Source organism: Manacus candei, unplaced genomic scaffold (assembly GCF_025592945.1).
Source record: "Manacus candei isolate 608988 ecotype Guabito, Panama unplaced genomic scaffold, ASM2559294v1 h1tg000033l, whole genome shotgun sequence".
NCBI lineage: Eukaryota > Metazoa > Chordata > Aves > Passeriformes > Pipridae > Manacus > Manacus candei.
Window position 1 is genome coordinate 1,444,155 of NW_026138081.1, and position 18,346 is coordinate 1,462,500.

At 38.2% G+C, this 18,346-nt stretch overlaps 1 protein-coding gene across 14 annotated transcripts in view; it reads right to left on the bottom strand.

Moving 5' to 3' along the window:
* Nucleotides 1–18,346, bottom strand: part of MEIS2 (Meis homeobox 2) — a 172,747-nt gene that overhangs the window by 113,618 nt on the left and 40,783 nt on the right. For 8 of the 14 annotated variants that reach the window (XM_051791791.1, XM_051791790.1, XM_051791795.1 and 5 more), the window contains 2 exons: nucleotides 15,809–15,910; nucleotides 5,692–5,837 (listed from right to left, as the gene is read on the bottom strand). In XM_051791791.1, coding sequence (XP_051647751.1) covers nucleotides 5,692–5,837; nucleotides 15,809–15,910 — 248 coding nt within the window. The remainder of the gene's footprint in view (nucleotides 1–5,691; nucleotides 5,838–15,808; nucleotides 15,911–18,346) is intronic. The other 6 variants (XM_051791793.1, XM_051791792.1, XM_051791803.1 and 3 more) reach the window with 1 other exon arrangement.

Sequence of the window (18,346 nt, forward strand, 5' to 3'; positions counted from 1 at the left end):
ACACCCCATGACCCCGGGTTCCCTCTTCTGTAGGGGGTGGATGTAGAAATGTCAGATCTAATCTCAGATTCCATTTTTAAAACAAACAAAGCCCCACCCCCACCCCATTTCAGCTCTTTTAAGATTGTGGTGTTTAAAAGGTATGTGAATGTTCAGTCTCTTACTAAATCTTCAGGACTGATTTCATGGCAGAGGACTATGAGTGCTCAGAGGATGAAATCTTTCAGCCTGGGATCAGAAGTGCCATTTAGAGAAAGATTTCCAGTTTTACTCTGCCCTCGCTGGTGACACCGTAGTGCAGGCAGGCAGGACAGGAGGAGGATACTGGTGACGTTAGGCAGGGCTGTGCTATCACCAGCAGTAACAACAAATGCTAACGGCCACCACCAGCTCTTCTGGTGAGAGACCAGAGCAACTGTGGGGTACAAAGAGGCACAGCTCTACCACCTTGAGGACCACAGGATCACAGGTCACTGGAGTTAAACATTCAGGTACTGATTTTTCTTTAGCACGAGGGTGAAACCATTTAACCTTTCCTCACAAAGTTTACCCAGCTGAAAAATGTGCGCAATATTATTTTGTAAGACATGCTTCCAACAGGGTGGTGTTTGTGCAGAGAGGTCTGTTCTACAGGAGCAGGCAACTAGCTGAAAACTCAGCACATAGCCAGCCTTGCCTAGAAGCAGACGTGGAATAAAACTGTAACTTAGGCTCCTCCAGCTCTCTGACTGTGTGGTGCACTGAGGTGGAAATGGCAGTCATGCGAACACACACGTAGGTGGTTTTGCAGGAGAATCAGAGGACATCATCCATCTCCTCTCTGTACCCTCAGAGGGTATAACATGTCATAATGCAGTCCAACACATGCAGTAAAATTCACCAGAATGACTTCACATTCCTGTATTTTTATGGAGTATCCCATCCCATTTTAATGGGACAGAGGTCTGTTGTATTTCTGGGCTTGGTTGTGTTTTTTTAAAGTACAGCAAAAACAGCAATGTGAAGAATCCTTCTCCCAGATCACATCTCTGAGAAAAGCTGTTCTACAGTTTGATATGAAAGTAAGCTGTTCAGTATAGAGTGCAATAGCCAGCTATGTTCCTAACCTTCCTTTAGGGTATTATTCCTAAAATCACAATATAGGAGGAGATATTTATGGAGGTGGGATGGATTCAACTTCTTTGAACATTTGCTCCAAGACTGGGTTTGGCTGATGACATTCATCTCTAGAATCAAGTCTAATGAATAAATAAAATAGGTGCCCTGTATAAAAGGCTTGATAAACCATTCATCAAGATATGATAGATTCACATTATATTCTCAGATACACCCACATAAATACAGAAAAAAGTAAATCTGTTTCAGTAAGACTATTCATATTATCCAGTCTGGACACCTGAATATGACAAGTTAAGAAAATTAATTCAGGTAAGTACAAAAGCTGTGGGTGGTTCATTTTAACACTTTCCAGGAGAGCTTACTCTAGCCTGACAATGAGGCAGATGAAATCAAAATCTATTCTACAATATACTGTGTAAAGAGCAAGATTTTCAGCCATAGGATTGTGGAAATCAGGCTAAAATTACACTGTTCAGTGTTGGGAGACAAAATTTCAGCTAGCAAAAAAAGAAAAAAAAAACAGCTCGACTACACTGACTTTAGCAGAGACATCCCAAATACTATCAGCTAGGAATCTGGCACTGTTATAAAAAAGGTTTAGTTTGCAGGGTACCATTGTTAAATCTGGTACTTTTAGTTAAGATACATATCTTCTTGCAGACTGTAACAAAAGAAACAACCAAAAAAGAATTTTAACAAAGGGCATCACTCCAGGTAAGTGTCAAAGAATAAACCAGCTCTCTAAAAGAAGGTGAAAAAATGTAGTCCTTAGCACACTATGATGTAGAAATGGATGAACTACCAGAGGTACAAGTCCATAGAATGGTATAATTACTTCCTTTATATCTTTCCTCTCTTCTGATTATGTATGTATATTTTAAAGGTCCTCCATCCTTCAAAAGGGCATAGGAGGAGGGGGACTGGCTTTGTATAGTTCCTGGTAAGAAATCCTAATCTCAACACTGGCATAAGCTGGAGGTGTCTATACATTTGAGCACTTCCTGTTTTCACTTTGTGATCAAATATGTTCTTTGCAGGGAAAATAGGGGAGCACTTGAGGGAAGAAAGCAGAGATGTCTGAGAGGCTAATTGAGTGTACTAAGGAATCCTGGATGTAGAGGAAAAGGGGTCTTCCAAAGCTATGAATAAACTCGTGGCTTGGGTCAGATTTCTTGTTGTTTCTCTTCTTTAACCACCTTTGAACTCAAGTAAAAACAGCCTTAAATGTCAGGTTTACCTTTCTGATGTTGTAATTTTTATGTACTATTGAAAAGCTTATACTACCAGACTAGGATTTCCTCTACTTTCTTAAACACTGGATATTATCCAGAAATAGCATACACATTTCCAGCCAATTCATCCTTAGATCTTTCATCTTCTGGTACTGTTGTAATTCCAAATGTAAGACAGAGCTCAGTAAGTGAACGAGAACACGACAGAACTCCTGATCCTTGCATTTGATTTCCAATAATAAAAATGTGCATGTGTATCCTATTTCAAATATAATTAAAATTAGTGCAAAATGGAAGCTGTGATAGGGGTTAGAAATTGTTTTGAAAGATACAGCCTGTCAGACACATTCATTCTACATCAGAGTTCAAGTGCCTGTCTCTTCAAAAAAGCCACTTAGGCCATTCAATTTTTAAAATTGACTGCCTTAGGAGTTTGCAAACCAATTGAGTAAAGGAAAAAAATAGCATTTTATTTAAAATCATAAGTAAATACAATTAGTCAGAACTGAGTTACTCTTTTGGAATTTGACAGTCTGAAGGACTTTCAGGTTTAATCCATGACATAAGAGATGAACTGCCTGCCACTGCCTCTCCTTCCAGGGAAATCAGAGGTTAATGATTTTTGTCATATTGAGACTAACAGCTAACAATTGCTACAGTTGGCCTTTAGTATTTTATTTGTCCTTTTGAGGTATTCAGAATAGGTGACAATGGCTTGCAGTTGAGAACATATGTAGAGAGACCCCTGTGGCTTATGGAAAAGTTGCTCCATGCTGGTTGGGTGTTTGTAAAAAAAATACATCCAGAGCTCTTTTATGTTCCCCTCCTTAATGAATGCATGAATGTCAAAATGTACCAATGGCCCATTCAGGGGGCAAAGCCTAAGCAGCTCCTTCTTTAAGAACACATCCTGAGACGTAAAATACATTTGCTTAACAAATTAAAATAATGAGATAATTCAATTAGTTTCTTTAAAAAAAAGGGAGGAAGAAAAAAGGGTACATCAGGGGATTATTGTAATACATGAACAGGTCATACAGCACAAAGGAGGAACAAACCAATTTGAAATAAGGTTAGACTAGTAATGAAGGAATGTACATTGAATCATGGACCACCATTGTAAAGATATTTACTTGAAACAATAAAATTGTACATCACAGATTCCCCCTTCTGGCTCAGCCAGCATTGCATTTTGAATGGGCAAGCTAATTTGAGAAAAAGTGTGGGATCTTTAAAAGAAAGGAGCTCTCTTCCTTCCCTGCACGTGTTTATGGCAAGAATCTTTCTGAATTTACATTGCACTGGTCAGGGGTCTCCATTATCAGTTTGCAGGTCTGAGAATTACAGCACAGTAAATCTTTCAACACCTGCAAACTCATTAAAGCCTGGATGGTAAAAGGTTTGAGGCTCTTTCGTGTTCATTTAATCTGATTTCTGTGAGGCCATCCTCACCAGTGGTGGCAAATTTCCTTAATTCATGCAGGATGGAGAGGGTCAGGAGAAAGAATAGAAACAAGGAAAGGGATTTCAAAAAGCCAGGACGACTTTCCTCAGGACAAGCAAGAGGCAGTTGACTGTTTAATAAGCAAGTGTCAAATGCTTTCAAGGAGCACATAAGAAAGAAAGGCAGGAAAAAAACCCCAACAAGATACCACAAATTTCATAAGAGGAAACGGAGTTAGTACAGAGATGGCTATACAAACCAAACTTATTTGCAGCCCTGCTTTTCTCTGTCTGCCTGTAATACTCCTCTAAAGATACCCTACAGCTAAATGAAAAACCTTCCACTCACACTCACTCGACATCCAAATTAAAAACATTTTACAGGTTAGTAAATCTCCAGCTGAGGTGATGTAGCAAAGAACAGCTGTGAAGTAATTTTGATAATGATGAGAATAATAAGCACATGGCAAGGTTCAGGGCTTTGCTGTTGCAGCTTCAGTGCTCCTGAATAGATAAAAGTGATTAAATACTCCTGATTATCCTTGACCAATATGTAATGGATTTACAGCCCTTTCAATTAGTCAGTATTTGCTTAGGACTCATTATTTTGTCTTTGGTTAAGTAATCAGCCCAGAGACTCATGTTCTGTCTAATTCCTCTGAGCCAAGTGGGTACAGGGCACCTGACCTTTGAAATGGCCATAGCTGGGAGGCAGGAATAACCACTACTCCAGCAGAGACACTGGCTATTCCAGCTAATCCTGACCCCACAGGCCAGATCAATGCACCTTAGTTTGCTACTAATGTCCTTACATCAAAATGATGGTTTAGAAATGTGAATCTGTCACTCCCCCCTTTAGCTGTGCTGCTAGCAGAGCAGTTCAATAGTCCCTATCATAAATAGATAGGGTCCTGAAATCATTACTCAATAACCAACATCAGCTACCGTGAAAATTTATAAAACTTTGGTAGAAAAAGAGGTAGTTAACTACAGTTAGCTTTTTAAGCCTTATCAAGTGAGAAATAATTGTAAAGTGAAAGGAAGAAGAAAATCAATTGATAATTTTACCAGTTTCCATTATTTCCCACATGAAATAAACTACAAACAGTGATACTAGATTTTCTATTGAACCGTGTTTTGATGCCTAAGTGAAGCTATAATGACAACAGAACACCAACACATAAAACTAATAGCAAGAAGAGGATTAAGACAGACCACAGAAAGCATTGCTATGTCACATATTTAATCTCTCTCCCCCAAATGTGATTATGGCTAGTTTTTAATATTAATGGACTTGAAGAGAAGCTAAAAAGGTGCTTATTCTCTCTGTTACACAACTGAAAAATTAGGGAATCTGGAAGCCTTCTATATTTCTCACAAAAAAGTCACAATGACAAGTTTACAAGCTGCTCCTTTGACTCCCTAACATCCACAGTGTATGTCAGCACGCACAGACCAGGGCTCCCTCTTTCACCACATACATATAAAGTTTGTGTAAACAGAGGCCAGCAATAAACAATCCAGAGGGCAGAACTTTATATGTGCTAAAGCAAGAACCCCCCCTTTTGTTGTCGGTAGGAAGATTTTGAATAGTTCAAAGCCAAAATTGGTTACTTCATATATAGTTGGTGTTCCATGCTAAGGTGTTGTACTCTCTCTCTTTTTCTTTCTATAGGCATGTATATGTGTATATATACACACACATATAGATAGATTTCTTTGAGATTTGTCATGATTCCAAGACCCAAGAAAAAAAAATCTGGAAGAAAAAAAAGCAACAAAAACTGAGCCCTAGTAATGGTCCAAAAATTATGGGGACAATTGATTTCTAGTAATGATTAATAAACCTCATTAGGCACATGAATAGAAATCTGTTTTGGTTTTGGGCACCACTTACTGTGAGATGCTGGAAAAGCCATGCTCTCATGATATTTGTTGCTACTTTGGGGAAAATGCCTCTTTTCTTCTGACGCTTTTTGTCCTTGTCTGGATCATCATCATCTCCTGTACCAGGTGAGGCTACACTGTTGTCTAAACCATCTCCTACAACAAAGAGAAAAACAGGAAGGAGGAGACGTTTAATGAACAAAATATAGAAGCTAAAAAGTATCATTAAGTACCAAGTCACTACCACAGTTTGTTTGGGGGTTTTTTTGCTAGATCAGGCACATGTATAAGAACATTATATAAGAACACTGATACAAATATGTAAAAATTAAAAACTGTGTCTCTTCAAATACTAATTTTGGTTTCACATATGCATATATCATTAATTCATTTATAACTCTGTGCTTGACATAGTGCAATAGCTCTTTGTCAATTATCGGATTCAATGTGGGAAAACCTGCCACAAGAAAACCCATTTACTGTAAATGCATCCCTACAACCATTCTGAATATATACGTATAAGTAATCAAGTTAAATGTTCTGTAGTCTATATATTCAAGGCTCTCTGCAGAGGTGGCAGTAACCATGTCACTGTTCAGTGCACATAACACACTGTCAGATGAGCCACTCCCCGTAACCATCACCTCCCAGCACACATACATACGCACTCGCAAACACGTACACCTACCATGACCCTGCATATAGCATTTGCATGACATGAAAACTTCTACGTCTCTGCATCAGTGATTATTATCATTAAAAGAAAAGATGCACATCAAGGTAGAGCTCTCACTTAATCAGAACTTTCCATCAACATCTTTCTCTTCTGTGCTTTTTCCTGGCATTAATTGTGCATTAGCAAAAATCATTTACTTTTAACAGTCATAGTTATTTTTTCTTGCCCTCCAGCAAAAATGCCTTGAAAGCCTGCCTGGAGGGCATCTAAATTATGTATCTGAAAAACTCTTCTGGCAAGGCATTGCAGGACCCCTACTTTCTTAAAATTCATACGAGCACGTCTTCCTGTTTTTGGGAAGGCATCAATCAAGTGCAGCAATATATGCCATATTCCTGCATTAATATTTGAACTAATAACTTTAAAAAAAGGAAAGAAACAAGATCCGACTTGTGGCATAATCAAATGCAAAATAAATGAAGAATACTGGGACAGCACTGAGACTTTATAGATTGCTGTGTTTTCCTTACACATCATTAGCCCGGAGCCACACGAAAGAGGAAAACAGAGAAGTGGAGAGTTTATGCTCCCTGCTGGTGTTTAAGAAGCTGAGGTCCTGGAAGGACATCTGGGAATTGTGCTGAGACGGTGGTTTTTGTAATTTAAGAATAGACATTCATTAGCAGTAAATGCCATAAATCCCATGCTAAGTAAAAACCTTGTCCAAGAAAGCCTAAAACAATAAACTCTGTGCTCAATGTAGCCTGAGCTAGACGGTCCATAGCTTCCTGAGGAATGCTATAGATTCACAAGCTAATTCCTGTAGCCTCGTCTAGATCTGTAGTGCTACTAAAAGAAATACATTGCTGCTACATACAGTCCATTTGCTTCAAAACTTGCATTTCAGCTCCATCTTCCCACGCCAGATCACCCTTCTTGTACTGCCTCCCCTCTGAAAAACCAACCCTTTTGGACCAGAGAGAACAGAAAAAGCCACAGCAAAGAGCTGGCAGATTAATTTTATTGACATTTCCATTTTCGCTGCAATGTGATACCCTCCATCACATGGAAGAGATGACCCTCACTATTTACAGACTGACAGGCCACTTCATTACAACCACGCTGCCCCAAGGCAGAGCAGCTCCTTTCCATCTGCCCAAACACCAGAGCAAGACCCTAAAGTCGCTGCTCTCTTTCTCATGCTCTGTTTCTTTTTTCTTTTTTTTTTATTTATTTTGTGTTTTGTTTTCTTTCTGTTAATGATAGAGAAAGGAGAGCCAAATCATAGTAAACTAATCAAAGAGATTACGGAAGCTCTAAACTCTGTAACCAACTGTTCACTCTTGCAATAAATTGGTTATTTAGAAAGCACTCCTTTTGGCTACTCTCTTCCCCTCCATATAATCCACCCTACTCCTCTGTCTCTCACAGACACGCGTGCGCACGCACACATACACACACATGCACACACACACACACACACACACACTTTCCACTATGCCAAGGAACTGCTGCAAGGCAAATTCTCACAAACACTAATGGCTTCTGACTGCTCCTTGGCAACCCCAGCATTTTAACCTGGGTGGATACGCTCTCCAAAATACAGACACTGGAGCTATCTCATCAGCTGTTCATGTGACACAGATGGAGAGTGGCTATTAGGAGCCAGGCAATGGGCCTTGGGGATCTGAGGTGCTGTACTGTAGCCTCAGGCAATTTTGAAAAGCAGTACCCGGAGATGGGGGGAAAAAATCCCTACTGAAAGTGCAAGTTTGAAGTCAGTCAGTTTGTTTGTCTATCTGTCGTACGGATAAAGATATCTTTGTCTCTTTATGTAAAAGCAATGCGTGTATGCACAGGATGCGTGGAGCTGTAAAACTTCTGCTCTGCACCATCTTTTCAAACCACAGAAGCACAAGTTCACTCTGTATGGACAAATTCCTGTCTATCTGCATATACATTCTCTCCTGTATGTGAGCATCCTCAGTAGGAGTCGCCTACATACTAAATCAATGGACCTTTTGAAGAGGTTATTATTATCCTGGTTTTAAAAAGCTAGTAGCAGCCCAAGAAAGGAAAGTTTAGCTAAAGCTCCCACTGCCTTCCCACCCTAATCAGCAGCTGAAATTGTAAGAGTTGGTGCCTCCTTAATTTGTTCCATAACCCCATGAAAGGAAATTCAAATGTTGTACCTCCAAATTATATGAGAAAAAAAATATGGTGAGATTTGTTGCTCCTGGTGAATCACTAGCCCAATCCTGTGTAACCTGTCATATCTTTAATAGGACTACAGCTGCTCACATTAGTGGATACAGTTTCTAATAGGAAGACATCATAGAAATAGCTCATAAACTCTTTTCCAAGATGGAATTATATACTTCTTGCATATGGAGGGTCTGATCTTATAAATATATCCAAATAAATATCAGTTACATTAAATAAAGAAAAATAAATTACCAGAACTGAAATAAGATTAACAGACAGAAAAGTCACTTTATGGTAGACCGGATTAACTATCTTTTTACTACTCTATGAAGGAATCAAAATTTAAATAATTTAAATCATAATTACAAGTGAGTCTGCTTATGTGATCTGTTCATATCCTGGATTGGAAGAGTAAAGTCAAATCCTAAATTGTATGGAAATTGCAATTGTCCAAGCATAGTTATGCCAGTTTTCTAGAGGAGAAATTAAGCCTTGATTTTGGCCCACTGTCTCTCTATTTCACCAGCACCAAAAAAAAAAAGATAAAAAATTAAGGATGGCTTTCTCCTCTTTCCATACTGTTCACTCGTTTATTCTCTTGCAAAGAGTAGAAGTGATTGCAAAACCCTATCACTGTTCTAGGAAAGAGGAGAATTCTTAAAAGTGGCACTCTCTTTGTGGAGGTGTCAATGAACTATGCAGAATTCAAGCCAGTAGAGAATTAGGCATTTTACCCAGCTTGTTTAAGATAACAGTAATGCTATGAAATAGTCTCGATAACCCTTATAAAAGATGGAGAGAGTTTACAAGAAACTTTGTAAAGTGACCCACATGGGGTTCCTTAAAGACCACCTCTTCTAGGGGAAGGTTTTGTAGAGGAGGCTGAAGATGCAAGTCTTCTTTATACAGTGTGAAGTTGGGCTTCCACACTAGCTCTGTGTTCTGGCACTCTTAGCATATGTTGAGTTGCCTTCCACAAGATAAATTGTTTTGCATTGAAAGCAAAGGAGACTACCACTTTTAAAAAATATCAAATAAATAGTTACAGAAGGGTTTCCATTGCACCATAATTCCAGCTTAACTTGCTGCAAACTCATTTCCTTGGACAAACAAGCTTGCCCAATGCTCATGCACTAAGGACCCTTCAAGAAACAGAGTCCAGTTCTACAGAAAGTCTGTCCAACCTTATTGTATCAATGAATTCTTCTCTGTCAGTCCTCCACACTGTCACTATTATCTCAACCCTTCTCAAGTCTTTGCTTGTGTTCCCCACAGAGTAAAGACCCAGCAACAGATGAAGCAAGTGCTGTTTAGAAGCTGCTCATCTTGTGTTTTCACGACTTGTGAATAAGACAAATAACAAATTCCCAATCTATGCAAAATGATAACTGAAAAGGACAACCTAGTCAGGCCAAAGCACAGCAACCTGGTAACAGTCCAGATTCAAACTATAGAAATAGTTCCTGTTACCATTATAACGAGTAGAGCAGTTGAAAAAGTGATTTCTGGAAAAGTACATTTCAGCACCCGGTGTTTGAGTTTCTTCACCATCAGAGGTCCATTTTCTAAAAATATTGGAAGCAATATGAAAAGCAAGCTAAAGGATTCTGAAATGAAAACTGCAGTGTACTATGCTGCTCTTAAGTAAGCTCCTCTACAATCTTGCAGTCTAATATTTTGATGGAGTGGAATATGTAGATATAAGTGCAAAACAAAGAAGAGACTGCATGTAGCCTATATTCACAATTTGCCATTATTTGTTTGTTTGTACTTGTGATGCGTCCTTCTGGACACACAAGTATTTTAAACCATTATTAATAAGGACGTTCAATTTAGTAATATAATCCATATCACCACCAGAGAAAAATCTTAAAAATCTGGTAAATTACCACTGCCAGAAAGCTGGAAAGAGAAGTGTCTGAAGAAGTTTTTGAAGATAAGATAGTCTGTGTTGTAGGGAAAACTAATAGAGAGGGAAGATCAGCTCCAGAATAAAAGACCCTTCAGAAGAAGTCCTTATCTCCATTCCATCCAGTTACAATCATCAGGCTTTTAGCCTTACAGCTCCAGTAGATCACAGCCCTTTGAATAAAGTCCTGGCTATGGATTGGGTTTTTTTTTCCTCCTCCTCTTAATGATCCCTGTTCAAGGAAGTTGACTTAAGTCTCTTCACACCACAGAAGCCATACTTGTCTCCTGCAGCTTACTTCCTAGGGAAACTGAGTAAAGATGGATTATGGGTGGCAAACCTGGGACTTTGAAAATCACGAGCAATTCAAGTGGGCTTCCCAGCTTACAGATGTGCCATCATCATCAGTGCTCTGCCAGTATGCGTGCTGGTTTTGCTAAATTACTTTACTGCTGGAGGAAAGGAGACATCAGAAGCTGTTCAAACCTGACAGGCATGCTCAGCCACCACTTCCTGGAGTGGAGTATCCTCAAGTGAGCTGCTGTAATCAGACCACTGTGTCCCTCCCATTTTGTGTCTCTGAGACACCAGGCACATATCTCCTGGTGCTCTGTTCTATGTCTCAGTGAGCATCTTGGAGAGAAAGACAGGTTGGACACTGGTGCACTAGTGGGAATAGAAGACTTCAGATATACAGCACTACCATCTCTCTTACTACAGAAAATGTTATTCTTTTGCCCTTCTGGAAGCAGTAAGGAGACAAAAAGCTGGGTTTGTCTCTTGCTATCCTTTGAAAGATATTTATGATCTTTTGCTGTCCCGAATAAAACCCAGTAATTCCACTGTAAAGATGACATGTACAAATTTCACACAAGGCATGAATAACTATTGAAAATTCAAATAGGAGGAAAACCTAAGCCACTATCAGACCTCACCTACAAAGCCATTCTACATGATCTAATTACATCTTTGCATAGTTTGTCAGTCAGGAGCAAGTCCCTGTTGCCATCTCACAATATGTCCTAAAGGCTTAAAGAGTTGCATGGTATCTTGTATATAAAGTGTATTTACAAAAAGAGACAGAATAAAAACTGCTCCTTTTCTATTTCTGGATAGGCACCTCTACACAATCATCAATATATCTCATTTGCAAAAATGCATTTACAACTATGGAATGACATTCCAGCTCTGTTATTATAGCCATGCATGCTATAAAATCAGTGACCTAAGGCTTTCAAATCTGTTTGCAAAACTGTTATGTTTCACATTTCCCCTTTTATATTTTTCAGCCCAAAATTAAGAAAAAAGACTGGCTTTTTTGAGTCCTTAATTTTCTGTGTTTAGAGCTCATGTTTATTTGTGAAGTGAATTGAGAAACCTTAGAGATTCTACCAAAAGCCAAAAATGTATTTTTCTAGCTTTTAAAAAGACAAAAATAATAAACAGCAGTTTAAATGTTAAGGTCTTTTATACAGCCCGAAGGTTCATGATTCGTTCATTGCAATACAACATTTTTTCACATCAGGTGAAAAAAATATTCCAATGCAGACAAGGAGAACAACAGTAAAGCAACCTGCTAATTACTGATCTCTCTTACGTTCCTGCTGTGCTAAACTGTCCAGACATGTTGAAGTGAAATTTTTCTGCGATTTTCAAGTGACTAGTTCATGGCCCGCTGCCGTGGAGTGCAGGAGAAGGGACGAAATGCTTTAGTTTACATGCAACATTTACTAACTGTGTGGGTTTTCCGACATTAAAGAGAGGACAGTGACCCATGCCACCTTTTTCACACTCAAAAGAGCACTGAAAAAACAGTCTTCATAGGCTTACCTCAGGCTTCCCTGGCCCTTAACTCCCTCCCCCCAGGGTAGGAGCAGAAAGAGAAAAAAGAAGGGATTTTATGCTCCTTTCTCTTCAACTTTTCAGGCGGTATAAGCAGCATTTAGCAAATTCAGCCTCCAAATGGCTCCAAATGCTCTGAGCTGCAGGGGCTCATCCTTTGTTAGCCTCCCTCTATTTACACAGGATTTACGCAGGCTCTCCACTGAAGAGACCACATGTTTCTGACAGAAAGCACTTCCATTCACACTGCATCAGGCAACAGGATTGTAACCACTGCAGCTTCACGCTGACCTGAGATTAGGGATTTCAGCAACATTGAGATGGTAACAATCTGCTAACTAACGAAAATTATCCATGGAGAACTCTGCTGTTTACTTCAGTTAAAACTACCGTGGCCAGATAGATTAGGTTACTTAAAAGGGCAATTAAGAACTAGCTACTGTCAAGAATATGCATGTCCATCTACAAATAACATACGCATACAGAGAAATATCAGCAGGGGAAAAAAAATTTTAAAAAAATCATGCTGCAGCTTGGATTAAAACAATTTCACCCACTGGTTGAAGACATAAAGTGTAAAAACAGACAGATGGACACATATGTAAATGTGGCTGCATTTGTTTCTCTGGAACTGGCAAGTTAGTAATAAGAGTATAGTTTAATGATTTATTTTTCATGGTATTTTCACACTGGTTAACTGGGCAGTGGCAACATCCATACAGAATTTAGGGAGCAGGATAATTCATTCCATCTAATTGCTACTGGGGCAAACAAACTGAAATAGGTGACCTCTCATGGCTCTACTTACAAGAAGTCAGCACTAGAACCTGATATCAATCTGGGGATTTTTAAAATTTAGTAATATTTTTTTAAAATCAATTTGGCCAGTCAGGATTTCTGCACTGAGATTTTTTCCCCCAGATTTAGTATTTGTGTCAGGGTTTTCAAATGGATAACACACACACAAGCACAACAAATGTTGCTGTTTGGAGCTTGTGATTTTTTGCTCAATAGCTTTTCATTGGGCAAGAGAAAATTGGATGGGAGCACAGGGCCAGAAAGGACCACATAGATCCAGATTTTTGATGAGTTTTATTTTGACGTTTTAATTTGGCAAATTATTTTGCTTCTGCAGCAAAACAATTCACTTCCATAATAGTAACTCCTGCATGCATCTAATAAGCACTTAAAAAGAACTAGGTATATTCTAAAGTTCTCCATAGTATATCATAATAAAGCTCTTCTGGGCACTCAATGATTCATTTTTAGTGATCTCTCAAATGCCCTTACCCACAGTTAACACTCAGATTTTATTAAGGAAGAAAGCAGGGACAAATGTCCACTTAAGTCCCAGCTCTCAAATTCAACTCTGCTTGCGCTGCAGTACCTAAATCTAAAGCTTTTCTAATGTTCTATTCACCTCCCCTGTGTGGCATTTCTGCTAACACAAGAGTTCACAATCTTTCAGCCCCAAACACAGAAGGCTGCTATCTTCGAGTCATCCAAGGAATGTGCCAGATACTATCATCTCTCCTGCAATACAAAGAACCAGAAAGAGGCAGAGACCAAAAGGAGACCGTGCTGATCAGGTTACTAAAGTCCAGAAAGTCTTTCCCAGAATGCTAAATGTTAATCTTTGAACCAGCAAATGTTATAATTAAGATCCTTGTAGTTGGAGGAAACGCTAGCCTGAGAAGTCAAAGGTGCAGCCATTTGAAGTTGTATTTTTTGCACATTTATCTTAATCTCACACCCCTCATGCTGGCACAACCACTATCAAGCACTTGTTCTATTCAAGCAAAATTATCATGAATGTCAGTGGCAGTTTTGCCTGAGTAAAGAGTGTAAGACCAGATCCTTGTCTTGTTCAGAGAGAATTGCAAGCACTGCACAATTCCATAGCAGATACACTCATTAAAACTTGTGGTTTATGCTGATTTATTATGCTCTTCTATTTAAAAGTGAAACTCACTTTGTACCTCAACAGGAAAGTGTTCAGTGCACTTGTTTCTACATGGTTTTAACTTCAATTCCCACCCTCCCCACCTCAGCACAAGTTGGGAAGTTAACTCTCATTTTTGGTGTCTAGGCTGAAGAAAGGCATTATTAAAATAGGTTTAAGTATTTTATATGCTTTGGTAACTACTTTACAGTGTGAATGTAAATAGCTGTTATTGTATTTAAATTTTTCATTCTACTAAACACTGTCACAAAAAGTGTCCTTGTGCTGCAGTCTAATAGAGTTCTTTTTAAATCACTTTTTAATATATTTTTAGAGAAGTATTTTTAGTATTCTTATAGTAATTCTGTTAAGAATACCAGCTGCAGACTGGCTACAGCTGGGGCAACAATAACAAGTCATTAAAGAAATCAGCAGACAAAAAAAAGTTGTGTTTGGTTTTTTTTTAAAAGCACATCTCCTCTAAGAGACTATTTTCCTTTTTGTAGTTCCGGGATAAAGTTTTTAGTTTTCTCAATCAACTGTACAAAAGTAAGTATACATTAAAAAAACTATATTGTATTTAAAGTACCATTTCTTATTTGTTATCCTTTTATTTTTGTCCTTACAGTAGTATCAAAAGTTCAATTAAAATTCTACCTGTAGTTGAAGTTAAGTAATTTAGCTCAATTGTACCTCATCAATATTTAACCTTTAACATTTTGCAGTTGTTTATATATAGCAGAATGTAGAGAACTTAAAAGTAGATGATGGCTAACATCCTGTACTGTTCTTCTTCATTAAATCATTAACGTAGTTCCTTTTAAGAATAAAAGTGACTTTTTTTTTTTTTCAAAGGAAAATAGCCATCAGAGCATCTCAATTTTCCTTACAGCTGTTAAAAGCGGTTATGAACTGTGAGATATTTTAATGTCTTGCAGTTCTCCTTAGACCACATGCTGTTGGACACAACAGCTTGTTCAGGAGACAGCTCTTAAAATGATGCCCACTAACACAGAAAGAGACCATGTACTGTTCACATTAGAAAACTCTCTTTAAATAACCCTCTTTAGAGGGTTATTTCCCTATTAAAAAAGCGCCAGTTGAAACATGACATACAAGTACACATACATAGGATTTTTTCATCATTTCCAAAAAGTAATTAAAAAAGAGTTAGGACTAGAAAGGTAACAGAGAGTTATTCCTGAGAGATACTAAGTTAAAAGCTTCAGGTTTTAAAAAGGACATTTGTTAGGCCACAAGTCCAAAATGCACATAGGTCTATTTTAAGACACATTAAAGAAAAAATGGTGGATGTCTGAATGCACAAAAAAAAGATGTTTCAATAGAAAAGTGTCAAAATGAAGCATAAAAGCTTTTTCAGGTGATAAAATATACACAAATGTGTATGTTACTTAGAACACAAATAAGAATACTGTCTTGATATGCATTCACAAACACTTGAACAGCATAAGAAGAGATGTTTGCTGTGAATGCATAGTTCAGAAAAAAATTAAAAATACAAAACAACTCCAAACTTGGCAAGTCTTACATACCATAAGAGCTCCAACACCTATGCACAGTAGGGTGGATTAACCCGCTGGGTGCTGCAGACATATATATGCACCTCCTCCTAAAGTGTTCATTTGGCTGGCAGTCTGGAAAATGCCAGAATGTGAAGGGTTACGTGGGAACACTCACAGTCTGCTCTTGTAGGTTTAAGTTAAAGCCTGTACTTTAAATATAGTGTGCTAGGTATTTGGAAACATAGCTAATACTGTTTATAAGTGTTACGCTATTTGGTGCTCAAAACTAAGGATTCAATCAAGTGCTCACTCCCACTGGTGAATCATGTTCCAGACTACAACTGCGTGCTTTGAACCTGTCTGTATTTATTTTCAAGGGTACCATTTTTCAGAAGTCTTTTCCTTCAAGAAGCCTTGTAAAGGTAAAGTGTAAACCATCTATGACTTATGTGCTATAAATATTGGATGTTTAAAAGTGGAAAAAGCCTAAAATATTTTGTCTTTCAAGTACAGTAGACAGATTAAACAAGCAAGCATATGAAAGCTGAAGCCCCTAGTTAGTCTCTGCCAGTTTCCTAGAGCCTGGTTTCAGCCATGAGAGAAGATAGAGTTAAGAATATCCAAGTGCCTCAAATTGGAAGAAGCAGCAAGCATACAGACACGAATTCTGGTCAGAAAATTCCAGCTGCTTGACAAAAAAAAAAAAAAAAGGAAAAAAAGAGAGAGACTTTTACGCTATCAGAAAGGCAGATAAGCCACTTATTTTCTTCCATCATATAATTTTACTAATTTGTTTCAGAATAATATGATTAAAAATAAAGTGAAAAAGATGGGATGGGGATGGCCATGGCCACCTCTCTCTGTAGCCAAACTGTCCCATAAGATGCTTTGGATTGCCTTAAGTGATTAAAAGAACTGACATACACATAATTTTGTAGAAACAGGGGGGAAAGTTTTTGACAAATGTTTTGATGAATTGGATTTTGAAAATAAGGAAGCATAAAAATAGCAAAACCACAGGGTACTGACTTGTTGTAACATTACTTTCTTAAAAGTTCACAGCACAAACTGTGACACTTGATGTTTTGCCTTTTTGCTCATAACTTGTAATTCCATTTCAAGTCTTTCATTGTAGCAGAAAATATTACAAAACACAAATATGCAGTGTCTACAAAGTCTTCCTAGACTGGTTTGTATCCCTGAGCTTTTTCTAAGGAAGAATCTCACGAGTTGGACTCCAGAGAACTTCCATGACCCTTCTCCCCTGCTTCAGAGAAGACAGGGTTGGCTCTGTGTAGGGACCCCAAATGAAAAACCTGGCAAGTTATGAGACTTCCCTTTCTTCAGGTTCAGATGGGGAAAACTGACTTTCCCTCTGGATCTAGATTCTCCTAGCCAGAGAGCTGACCCATTTGCCATAAGATCAAATATAAGCCCCACCAATCAAGTAGCAGTCCAGGCTAAATGTGCTGATGCAACAAATTTCCAGATCTTGATCACACTAGGCAGGGGAGTCATTCTTCTCAGTGATGAAGTCACTGAATGCACTCTTAAGGAGATAAAAAATTAAGAACTGGCTGACTTTGCACCATTTGAGTGAGTTATTCGCCACTGACCCAGAACGACAGAACTGTCATGTTCCGACACCAGCTAGGAATGACTATAGACATGGTCATCTCTGACTCCTTGCTGCAAGTCTGTAAGGAGGAAACAGGAATCATTTCTGAGCTGGTTAGTGGCATCAATCCAGAAACTACAGTGTTTAAATGCATTATGCATTAGAAGAAACTTCACACAGTTTCTCCATCTCTCTCTCCTTCTCCCCCTCTTCTTAAAAACTTGGTGAAATGATGCCAATGAGAGGGCTCAGTACTCAAAACAAAAAAGAAAGCAAATAACATTTCAGTGATAAAGATTTGCCTCAAAGACATTAACCCCCCTTGAAATTTTATAGTTAAGACATTTTTACCTGTGTTTTACTATGTCAGCTTTTAAAACTTACCAGAGATTTATACAGCATATAAGAATTCAGATGCTAATAGCATGGGAGCATTATCTAACACAAGATATTCTATTCTTTTCTCTGTTATTGGCTCCGAAACTGACCTTCAGAAAACTTTAGGGAAAGGATTTTTCAAACTGCTCAAATAAGCAAGGGATAAACTTTCAATGAAAACTGCTTTGAAAGTAATACTTAATATTGCTTTTGATAGTAATTGGTGGTGGCTCTCAGATAAGTGAATACCATATATTACCACTTTTAAAGACAAACATGCCAATGCACCCCTGTGCTCATTTGAGCATTACATTTTTTCAAGTCTGAGTATGGCTATTGTTTTTACTAATTCTTCATTTCTAAATGCATATCAAAAAAGAGAACATCCCGAAATATTCTGTTAGAAGGCAGGTTCTTGGACATAAGTACTTGTGATCAAAATAGATGTACAAGGACATCTTATTTCTATTCTCCTTCAGCTAAGTAGCACTATTTCAATTTATGTTACTAGGAGCAAAATGAAGTCTTAGCACTGCAATTTCAGTAAAGAGACCACACAGTTGTTCATATTT